The sequence below is a fragment of the Kogia breviceps genome, chromosome 12 (genome assembly GCF_026419965.1).
Source record: "Kogia breviceps isolate mKogBre1 chromosome 12, mKogBre1 haplotype 1, whole genome shotgun sequence".
Lineage (NCBI taxonomy): Eukaryota > Metazoa > Chordata > Mammalia > Artiodactyla > Physeteridae > Kogia > Kogia breviceps.
In genome coordinates, this window is record NC_081321.1 from 97,036,677 (window position 1) to 97,048,794 (window position 12,118).

At 47.9% G+C, this 12,118-nt stretch overlaps 1 protein-coding gene across 4 annotated transcripts in view; it reads right to left on the reverse strand.

Annotated features, from left to right (window-relative positions):
• Positions 1 to 12,118, reverse strand: part of PACSIN2 (protein kinase C and casein kinase substrate in neurons 2) — a 129,638-nt gene that overhangs the window by 38,890 nt on the left and 78,630 nt on the right. For all 4 annotated transcript variants that reach the window (XM_059080919.2, XM_059080921.2, XM_059080920.2 and 1 more), the window contains one exon: positions 867 to 1,005. In XM_059080919.2, the coding sequence (XP_058936902.1) occupies positions 867 to 926 (60 nt within the window). In that variant the 5' untranslated portion in view covers positions 927 to 1,005. The remainder of the gene's footprint in view (positions 1 to 866; positions 1,006 to 12,118) is intronic.

Sequence of the window (12,118 nt, forward strand, 5' to 3'; positions counted from 1 at the left end):
CCTTTTGTGTCAGGAAAGCACCCACATGGCACCGATGTCTCCATTCTTATTTCATCCTGGCAACCTCCCTCGAGGACCAGTATCATTTTCCCTCTTAGAGCTGAAAACCCTGAAGCTCAGATTAGTCAAGCAACTTGCCCAAGGTCACACAGACAGCTAGTAATGGCACAGCTGGGATCAGAACCCAGATCTTTCCAACTGCAGAGCCAGTGCTCCTTCCACTAAGCCCACAGCTGCTGGGAAGGTTCCGGGGGTTTTGACACATGAACAAAATTTTATCAAACGTGGACTTTGCTTTAACCAGCAGGCAGGAGGTAAGTGGGGTTCAGGAAAAGTAACCTCCAAAAAAACCCCACACACACCACAAATAATCTGATAGGAAAGGAATTCCTCGTGGGCACAGACTAACAAGAAGATGCTCCAGCAGGCACAAGGGTAGTGTGTTCAGCCCTCTGGCCACTTGCCGGTACTGTCCAACATGATGTCACATCATCGCCGTCCATTTTTCCATACAAAACTCAAAAGTAATGCCGCTTCTCAGGCCAAGCCCGGTAATTAGCGTACGTCACGCCAAGTCACATCAAGGCTAAACGTGGAAAGGAAGCTCTGAGAGTGGACAAATTGACAAGACCTTAATTAACACCTCTAACCTCTCTCATTAATCCAACTCTCCTAACAAGGTAAGTTTACCACCTTCACTGAGAGCTAAGCCATACCTGCTGCCACCTAGATCTGACCACAAATGCCTGGCTGGTTTTGGGGTATGTTCATCTCATCCCCCAAATCCCAGCCAAAAAAGAGGGAGGGGGTGTCAGGCATGATTGGCTTGGTCTCTGCATTCATCCAGAAGAAATCATGGGCATTACCTCCCAGAAGCTGTCGCTGGACACTTCGACTCCAACGGAATCATCATAAGCGACAGACATCTCTCCAAAGGGTGAGGGAGCAGCAGGGAATGCTTAAATTCAGAGGTCAGCTTCAGATGCTCAAAATCCGTAGACAAACCTATAAAAGAAAAACATATCATTGTGGTTTTAAATTCCCAAGGTAAAAAAGCAAGCCAACTCCATCTCACAACTTCCATTTCCATTACTGCCTTCAGTACAGAGCATTCTAAAATGTCTCCTTTTGGTGGGAGAAAGTCAATAAACTCTAAACTTGGCACTGACATACATGTGTGTGTTATATGCATGTGTGTGTGTATTTCACAGTGACAAGTAAGCCTTCCAACATCTTAACTGAGGAGCTCAAAGAGCTTTCGGCAAACAGTCCGTGTACTTAAATCAACAGATTGCTAAGCTTAATCGGCCTCATCCCTTGGAGAAGGGGACAGAGAACATGTGAGGAGAGCACGTCAAAGCAGAGTCCCTGCATCTCCGGGCTCACTCTGTCCTACCCATCCAACAGGACTAGGACCTGGGGTAAAACGTGAGTGGAAATAACCCACCTTTGACACCTGACTCCACTCTCCACGGAGTTTCCACCAGGCTTTGCTTGTGTTGGGCGCTGTCTCCCTCTTTCCATGACTGGCTCATTTCAGCCACTGATGCCCCAATTCAGACCAGTTTATTCTGATACAGTCTGTGTGAGGGTCAGTTAGAAAGAGTAAAGTTCTAAATCCAAGCAAGGGTAACAGGGTGATTCTTTCCCTTGCCAGACGGAAGAAGTTGAAGGACCCCCCGCTATATTCACAAGCACAAATCACGTTGATGGAATGACCCGTCCACAACCAGATGAGATTCCCTGACTTCTTGGTGAAAAAGTGATTCCACCCTCCCTTATATACCGCCCTGCATTCAGACCACACAGCCAGAGATCTGAAACTTTCCTAACTGCCGCAGTCAGAAGTCCAAAGCCTCAGCTTAGCCACAGGAGGGAGAAGGTAGGGCAGGGCAGGCAGAGTGATCTACACTGTTACACTTACAAGGTGCAAGACTTTGCTTTGTTCTGGGCACTTTCCCGCATGCCATCCTACTTAATCCTCGTGATTCCCTGTGAGACAGTCTAGGAGCAGAGGAAGGAATACCAGCTGACGGGCTCTAATCCCAGACCCATTACTCACAGGCTGGGCAACAGTGGGCAAGGTCCCTAAGCTCTCTGTGCCTCAGTGGCCTTATCTGTAAAAGAGAGACAAAACTGCAAGGAATTACTGTGAGGGTCAAATGCGGCAGGACATACAGGGGTGAACAGTATGTGGTCTCCAGTAAGTGCTATGTGGTAAACGATAATGTAATTATTATTAGATAGTAATTATTATCACTCTCATTACTTTTATCTCTACTTTACAGCTCAGAAAACTGATGCTAAGGGAGGCTAAGTAACTTGTCCATGGTCACCCAAGCAACGAATGGTGGAGACCAGCAGGACACCAACCGTGCCTGTTTGTTAAGGTGATGTTCTATCATACCAAGATGTTTTCTAAAAACGATCTCAATTTTAAATAAATCAGGTATCTTATAAGCTAAGATCTAATTGCTAATTAAAAGTTTTAATCTGATGTATTTCACAGCTTCCAAACTTGAAGTAGACAAATTTGAAGTAAAGAGCAAATTATGGTATCTCGAAGCCAAGCACTCCAAATGCACGAACTCTATAACCAGGCATGGGTGCCACACATGCACTCTTCCAGACAGCACGCTGGCAGGATCTCTGCTCCATAATCACAGAGGCAGCGTGTCCTTTTCATCCCTGGGATACAACAAAGGCCGGACAGGCTTCTCTGGCCTGGGCCCTAGTGCTACGTTTCACAGCATTCCCTTCCTGTGGAATCCGATGCTCTTAGCCAGGGCCCTCCTAGAAGCACCCCAGTCCATGACTGCAGCAGCAGAAAGTTTTCTACCCAGAGCAGCTGGTCTCTGCTCCAGGCTCCTCAGGGAATATCTGTGTTTTCGGCTCAGGTGAGTCTCAAAGTGGTCAAATCAAGCCACTGGCTGGGCTGCCTGGCCAGCTCCAGGGAGCAGCTGCAGGGGATAGGTGCAGGGAGACAGGGCGCCTGCTCTGGGCAGAGAAGCAGCTTGACACCTGAAAAGCTCATTTTTAGGAATTCATTTTCTGCCTGGGTTCAGCCCTGCTTCAGACACTAACAGAAGATGAGTACTGCACAAGATTTATTAAGAGCCTACTAAGTGCCAGGAACCAAGAAGAGGTTGCCACCAGGCTCAGCACGAAAAGACCCAGGCTTCTAGGAGGGAGAAACTGAATCACCGAGTACGGATGCCCTGCCCAGTAACAAAACCAAGAAACACCAGACCTGCAGAGGGCACTGGAGATGAGGCATGTGCATACCTGACCAGTGGAAACAAGGAAAGTCCAGCTTTCTTTGCCCAAGTCACACAGTGGCAGCTTGGTAATTTTCCCTGTCAGTCCAGGGACCTGTTTCTCACCAAAGCACTGTGCTCAGCGACTGCGACATTCCCAAGATCAAGGCCAAGCTGACCCCACCGGCACCCCGCGTAGCCACAGCCCAATGCGCAATGACTGCAGTCATCTCACCTATCTGTGTGTGTGCTGTTTAGAGTTGCTTCTAATGCAGAACCAGCTCCCCTGCACAGATTCTCAGCTCTTGTTCCCCATCTCCCCACTTACACATTCTCCAAGCTTATATATGGATGTCATTAAGGAAATGCCATAATCTAAGTAAAACAAAATCAGGAAGGCCAATCTCTTTCTGTAAAATTGTGCAAGGCCTTCCATTTATATTAATAAATGACTTTTGGAAGCTCCGTGCCACCACTTCACTTCTGACTTGTAATAATTCGGAATTGATGACACTTTCCTTCTGAAGCCTCAAAGCAGATCTGTTCAGTCTCCTCTAAGAGGTGAGAAGTCAGCAAAGACATTCAAAGTCCTAGAGAGGAAACCGAGGCAAGGCATAAAAAAACCCAAGTAGACATAGAAAGTAAGAGGAAGAACTGAAGATCTCCTGCCCAAAGAGTCAGTGAGATAATGTAGATGAAAGCCTAGGATGGTGGCAATCAGGAAAGCTCAGATTCACGAGCTCTAGCACTGGCGAGCTCGGTGACCGTGGGAAAGCCATTCTGTTCTCTGAGCCCCAGTTTCCTGAGCTGTGCTCTACCAGGTTTGGGCGAGGGTTAGACGAGATGGTGCGTGAAGGCCCCAGGATCCCAGGTTGCAGCCCACGGCAGGGCAGCCTTCAGTGGGAGCCTCGTCCTGGGCCAACACCCCTGGCTCCAAGTGTCCTCACTCTTCCCTTCAGCTCCACATGACAGTCGTAAGGCAGACAGGAAAAAAAGAGGGGCCTGGGGGACCAGGGTCTGTGCCACAGAGGAAAATCCAACTGGTATTGAAGCACCAGTTGACCTGAAAACTCATCTCTGACATTCACAGAGCAGCACCAACTTCTGAGGGGCTTGAGGTCAGGCCGCCACGGTCGCCCAAGCCAAATTCTCAACCAGCATCTCCCAAGGTCCCCCTTTCCTGCCCTGCAGTAGGGGTCCTGCCCAACCGTCCACCCCTCCCAAAGCACCCTGTACCACCCTCAGTGATCTTGGTCTCTCCTGGCTCTCTCCTCCCTCTCTGATAACCCCCTCTCCTTCTCCCCATCACTGGCACACCCCATGGTCCATTCTTGAGGCTCTTCCTGTACCTCCCAGCAACATTTCATCCCTTCCTATGACTTCAAATGTCACCAATACGTGGGAAGCAGCGGAACCTCTTCCAAGAGTCAGTCCCTCAATAAAATGAGAATATTTTCCTCACGGGACTGAAGGAGGATTAGAGACAGGGAATCAAAGTCATGTGGCATACATCTGACACCCTAGAAGTGGTAGCCATTGCTCTTAAAATCACCACCCAGCAAACCACCAAAAGGCAGTGAGAAATGCCAGTGACTGGGGCTGGATTTGCTTTTTGTTTTCCCATGATTGTTGCTACTGGGATAAGCACTTGTACGAGGCTTCCCCTACCAGCCCTCCTTCACTCAGCAATGGGGAGGCCAGTCATCACCTAGTGCCTGGGAAGACATTCTCATGAGCCAGACACTGCACTAAGTGCCTTGCATGTGCTGGCAATCTGCAAGGGTGCTGGCCTAGGATGAGCTTCCACTGAGGGAGGCCCTGCCATGGGCTGTGGGAGGAGCGCAGCTCTGCTGTGGCCACTCAGGGGACTGCTGGTCACCAGTGGAGTGGGCAGGCCCTCAGGCAGGCTCCCCTCGGAGACTTTAAAATTCCATTTGCACAAGGGGTAGGGGCAGTGTGTTTCTGACCACTGAAGGTCTAAAAGCAACAAATTTGAGACTTGAGAGCAAGAAAATCCTAAGTGTAAAGATGTACCTGGGCTTCCCTGGTGACTCAGTGGTTGAGAGTCCGCCTGCCGATGCAGGGGACACGGGTTCGTGCCCCGGTCTGGTAAGATCCCACATGCCGTGGAGCGGCTGGGCCCGTGAGCCATGGCTGCTGAGCCTGCGCATCCAGAGCCTGCGCTCCGCAACGGGAGAGGCCACAACAGTGACAGGCCCGCGTACCGCAAAAAAAAAAAAAAAAAAAAAAGATGTACAAATCATCCCCCCATCTCCTTCCCCTCCCAGTCCTGAAAAACACATTCGTGGTCCCCCATGTGTGTCCTGGGAACATAGCAGGCCCTCAAAAGATGCTTGCTGAATACATTCAGGAATCCAGGAATGACCAAGGTGGGGGAAATGGTTCCCAGATCTCTGGATTCCAGTGACTTCTGCCACTGGTGTAAGTAAACATCGTGAGTCAGAGCCATTCCCAAAATGGCGCACAGAGTATCAGAGGTTAACGGAGGCTGCCAAGGGTGCTCTTGGTCCAGGATGGGAGTTGGCATAACATCTTTCCTCCCCTCTGGGCCTGATAACACATATATCAAGTAAAGAAAGGTACAAATTACGGAAGTACATTCAGCTCCCCTTTAATGCCCTTAATTCATTCCAGGAAATAAAAACAGAACAGGTCATTAGGCCAAAAGGCTATTACTATAAAGCAACAACATTCTGAGAGAAGGCACATGTTGCTCATCTCCCTGAAAGTCAGCCTTGGAGAAGCCATCTCTAATCTCTGTAACTGCAGAAGGCAGCACAGAAGGAAGGCGTCCTCACTGCTGCCCACACACAACGCTGGCTTGGCCTGTGCTGCCCTGCAGACCTCACTGTGAGCACACACTGGATCTAAGGTTTGTTCCTCCTTCATTATCCAGGGTGGGAACTTCTTCACTCTTTAGAAGTGACTACAATTTCTTCTAAGCCACTGTTTGGCCTGGAGTGAGGGGAGGATCAATCCTTAAGGAAGGAGTGGATTTACCCGTTCATTCCACAAACAGATGTTTGAGTACTGACTCTGTGCCAGGCACTCTTCGAAGTCCAGGGTTTGGAGCAGTGTACAAGACAGACACGGTCCCTGCCTGCCTGGGCCTGATGTCCTAATAGGGCAGACTGACACACAGTAAAGTAAATACAGCCACGAGTGTGAAAAGGGCTAGAACAGAGGTAAATAAGGCGTTATGAGAAAGCAGAGGGAAGAACGGGGAGGAAGGACTTGTGAAGGTAGAATGGTTGGGAGAACCCAAGGTGGAGAGCAACTGGGGGTGTAAAGGACGGGAAGGGGCCTTTCCAGCAGAGGGAGGCCCCAGGGAACAAAGGTCGCTGTTCCAATCCCAGCAGGGCAGGAGCCCACAGGCTTGCCTGAGGTGCCACTGAGGACTCCAGGAAGGAATGGTCAGCATCACCGGTGAGCTGCGTGGCAACTCAGATCTTGTATCTGTGCTAGCAGATAAAAATTCAAGCCTCAAGTGCTTGTAAGATATGCTACTGAAAACCAAGCACGTATATACGCATAGTCCTCCATACCTGTCTGTACCTGTGCTGCCTCTCAACACGTGATATATTTAACCAAAGAGAAACGCCTAGCCTTTGACCCAACTATTTCTTCTAAAACTTTTCCTACAGATAAACTCACGCAAGGATTAAAGGTAGATGTTCTGTGGCCCTGTTTTCAACAGCAAGAAAAATAAGACACTGAAAAGCACCTCACTGTCCATCAAGAGTCACAATGCCGATACACCTCTGGAGTGGAACACAGGCAGCCAGAGGAGAGAGAGCGTGGGCAGCTGTGTGCACAGACGTGAAAGAATGGCACATCGGTGTTCCCTCGTATCAAGTGGAATCAGTGGGGTGTAGCACGGCGATATAATTTGATCCCACTGTATTAAAATACAATTAGGTACCCACCAAAGTGTGCCAACGCACAGAAAGTCCCAGTGGGGTCTCAGATTTGGGGGGTGGGTGTTGGACTTTCACATTTCACCTCGTTCTAACTGGTTTGAAGATTTTGACTATCACCATGTAATACTATTAGGATACAGCAACTAGTTAATAAAAAAATACCCTACTTTGTTTCGTTAATGGTCTGTGCTGGAATGAAGGATGGGGCCCTCTGTGCCACGTGACTGCACCACAGCCTCGGGAGAGGACAGACCACTCCCTCTTCAGAGGTGTCCGAAGCCCCCACCCCGGCACCTCTCCGTTGCATAACCGCAGTCATCTCCCAGTGCTGTCCTGGCTCCCCCACTGCCCTTCAGTCTATTCTCAACACAGCGACGCTTTCAAAACTCAAGTCAGACCACAGAGCAGTCATTCAGCAAAAACTTGCTGGATGAATTCAAGAGGAGAAAAGTTGAACTGAAAAGTCTGCGTAGATTTGATTCATACAGACTGAAGACCCACAGATGGAAAATACCTGGGGCATTTATGTGAAGATGCTTTAACTCTAGTGGTTAGAACTCTCTTATAAACACTCTGCACACGTTAAACTAAACCACAGTTGGGTTTAGTAGCCACCATGGGGGATGTGTGGCTCAGCACCGGCTGTCTACCAGCAGCCACACAGGAAGCCCTTCTCCAGCTCAGTCGCGGGGCCTGGCCACCATGGGCGCCCACAAGCTCCTGGGTCCCCTCCGCGTCCAGCTCAGGCTATTCCTGTACGTCCAGTCAGTCCCTCCTGAGAAAGGACGGGCTTTCCTGCTTCCCCCCTCTGGCCCCCACCCCCCCTCCCCCCCCCCCCTCCCCCCCCCCCCCCCCCCCCCCCCCGCCCTCAACCACCTCCCACCTGCCGTGTCCAGGGAGTAGAGGCCTGAGGTAATACACTCCTTTGCACCATTAGCAAAGCAGGAACACGTTTTTTTAATGGCTCAAATGTCCAGCACAGACTATTTTGTTGCCAATGATTTCATCTGGAAAAGTGAACATTCCTCAAAGGAAGAGATAGAGATCAGCAAATAAAGTGACTTCTATCTCTGGAACATTGTGTAGTGCGTTGACTTCAACAATGGAAAGCAGCTTGTGCACTGCGAGATGCTCAGTTTTAAAGGCTGCCCACTCCAAGGGAAGCACATGCCACAACTCGGCAAGTCCCAGGCCCCAGACGGGGAGGGGAGGGTGGTCCAGAAGCACCTACACGGGTGGGCAGTGTGGGCTGAACACACTCAAAGGTACTTCCAGAGATGAAAAAAACAGTCAGCATCTCTCACAGACAAAGCTTGGTGCTGCTGTGAAAATCACCTCCTGTAACTAGTAAAGGATTCGCAACCACTTGATGGCACAGAACTACCTGCTGCAAACTGAAGTAAGAGCTGGAGAGAGGAAGGGGAATTTCAAGAACTCTATTAGGACACAGAGCCATTCTGCCAAAATCAAACATGGCTCAGACCCTAGAATGTCACAGTTCAGAAGAAAAGACAAAAAGAGTGGGGGAAAAAAACACATCTTATTTTGTTTAGTCAACACTACAGGGCCTCTTCCTCCCACAGAAAAAAATCATGTTGGGTTAGGTTAAAGAAAAACAAAATTTTCTAAACAGGGAAACTATTCCACAATATCAAATGTGGCGCTGCTTTGGTTCAGCACAGCATCAGTTCCAAAGCAAGTGTGTGCCCACTCAGGTGTGACCACCCGGCTTCCATAGCTTTACTCATTCAACCCGCCCTGTACTGCTAAGCCCGTGACAGTTTCAAGTCCAAATGTCTATTCTTTTGGTCACCACAGGGCCGTCAAAACCAGTGAGGGCTCCTCGTGGCAGGGCTCTGCTCTGCTAGCCTTCATTCTCATTACTCAGCCCTTTCTTCTCCTGTCATCCACTGTCTGACTGTGCTGCAGTCACGGCCAACAAGCCACCCTGAGCACCTCCGCTGCTGTCCATGCCGTCTCCCCATCACTCCTAACAGCTATACAGCATCGCATCTTGGCCCCACACGACCATGCCAGGCCCTCACAGTCACACCTTGGGGGTTTGGGTCTTTCCCAGTCAGAGCCAAGACTGCAGGAATGTCACGGTACATACAGCTTCCCACTCTGTCCAGTTACTTCACTGGGGGCTCTGGGCTCACATGTTCTAATGATATTTGAACCTCTCAAACACAGTTTAAAAAGCAAGAGTTCAACCTGACATCCTCAATCTACATTTAGCGGGGGCGATTACACACCCATGAGAAAGGATGGAAAGACACCCTGAGAGGCACAGAGAAAAAATGACCTCAAAACACACCTTGGCCTTTGGGGTCTTACTTGTTTCACACAATGAATCTGAGGAGATATGTATATATATATATATATATATATATATATATATATATATATATATAAATATATTATTTATTTATGGCAATGGTGGTGGTTAATCAGTCTGGTTTAGGGAATCACTGGGTACACCTTGCTGGGAATGCCAATTTTTAAAGAAAAATACAGACAGATATTCATATACCTCAAATAAACAAATGAACTTGGTAAAGGTGTACTGAACATAATTTAATTTTTGATGATTCTGAAGTCATTTTTTACTCTTACAAAGGGCTCTCGGGGCCAAAATTTGGAAGACGCACTCCAAATTTGTCACTAAACAGCTGCGGGACCTAGGGCATTTTCTCAGCATCCCACTACCATCACATCACCTAAAGAGTGTAGGATTAAGCAAACTCTTAGATGTCCCTGAGTTTAAAATGTTTTAAAAGAACCTCCGGGCTTCCCTGGTGGCACAGTGGTTAAGAATCCGCCTGCCAATGCAGGGGACACGGGTTCGAGCCCCGGTCCGGGAAGATCCCACATGCCACAGAGCAACTAAGCCCGTGTGCCACAACTACTGAGTCTGCGCTCCAGAGCCCGCAAGCAACTACTGAGCCCGTGTCCCACAACTACTGAAGCCCGCATGCCTAGAGCCCGTGCTCTGCAACGAGAGAAGCCACTGCTATGAGAAGGCTGCACACCGCAATGAAGAGTAGCCCCCGCTCAACACAACTAGAGAAAGCTCGCACAGCAACAAAGATCCAATGCAGCCAAAAATAAATAAAATTTTAAAAATAAATTTATAGGGCTTCCCTGGTGGCACAGTGGTTGAGAGTCCGCCTGCTGATGCAGAGGACATGGGTTCGTGCCCCATTCCAGGAAGATCCCACATGCCACAGAGTGGCTAGGCCTGTGGGCCATGGCCGCTAAGCCTGCACGTCCGGATCCTGTGCTCTGCAACGGGAGAGGCCACAACAGTGAGCGGCCCACCTACCGGAAAGAAAAGAAAGAGAGAAGAGAGAGAGAGAGAGAAAGAGAGAGAGAGAGAGAAAGAGAGAAAGAGAGAAAGAGAGAAAGAGAGAAAGAGAGAAAGAGAGAAAGAGAGAGAAGAGAGAAAGAGAGAAAGAGAGAAAGAGAGAAAGAGAGAAAGAGAGAAAGAGAGAAAGAAAGAAAGAAAGAAAGAAAGAAAGAAAGAAAGAAAGAAAGAAAGAAAGAAAGAAAGAAAGGAAAAAAAGGAAAGGAGGGAGGGAGGGAGGGACGGAAGGAAGGAAGGAAGGAAGGAAGGAAGGAAGGAAGGAAGGAAGGAAGGAAGGAAGGAAAAACAGCATACTGATAAAAACAAACAAAAAAACCACCTCCATGATTTGGGTGATCCAGTTTGAGTCAATGGGAAGATTTAAGAATTACAGAATGAAAGCTTCTGACAGTTCAGGTTCAAAAGTAAATTTATCATCCTAAGTGAAGTAAATCAGACAGATATCATATGATATCACTTACATGTGGAATCTTTAAAAATGATGCAAATGAACTTATTTACAAAACGGAAACAGACTTAGAAAACAAACTTATGGTTACCAAAGGGGAGAGGTAAGGGGAGGGATAAATTAGGAGGTTGGGATTAACATATACACACTACTATATATAAAACAGATAATCAACAAGAACCTACTGTACAGAACAGGGAACTCTACTCAATACTCTAATAACCCACATGGGAAAAGACTGAAAAAGAATAGATATATGTGTATACATAACTGAATCACTTTGCTGTACACCTGAAACTAACATAACATTATAAATCAACTATACTCCAATATAAAATAAAAATTAAAAAAACAAAAGTAAATCTAACCTTGAAGTAACTGTATTTTATTTCTTACTGATATTCCTAATCTTAGAGACAGATGCTAATTGTATAGTGTAATGGTTTCTAATGAGATGTTAGATGAGCTTGAACACTTAGATTTGAACTAATATTCAAGTTCCTGGTATGTTATATTCTCTGTAACTGAAATGTATTTCCATATGCTTCAGTGACTAAAAGAATGAAAATATTAAGCAAATGAAGGTAATAATCTTAGAAACATCAGTACTAAGGCTGCAGCAGACACAGCAAAGGCATAACAGCATCTGGGCAAAAGTAGGTGATGAAGGGGTCATTTCAGTTATCAGTTACTGTTGCTAAGAGGGGTACTGGCAACACATGAGCTGATATAATCATTTACTGGACTAAAACATCAAGACTGATAGGGAGCAGGATGGGTAGAAGGGAGAAAACAAGCAGGACAAAACAAGGAAACCCGCCAAGCCTAGGCCAGTAGGAGAAAAGACCAGGGAAAATAAGGGGCCAAAAGCTGACCATCGTTCAGGCAGTCCTGCGCCTCACAAGGGTCTCACAGGGTCAGCATCCACGTGCCCCACAGCCATCAGATGCGCACCAGCGTGGTGGCACTCTAACCTGGACACTCACGTGCAGTCCAGTACTGTCTCCCACCTTCTCTTCCCTCATCCAATGCTTACAAGCCCTGAACCAGTTGCAGACACCATGGTAAGAGTGGTGAGGGGTTCACAACTGCCCTCGGAGTTGTA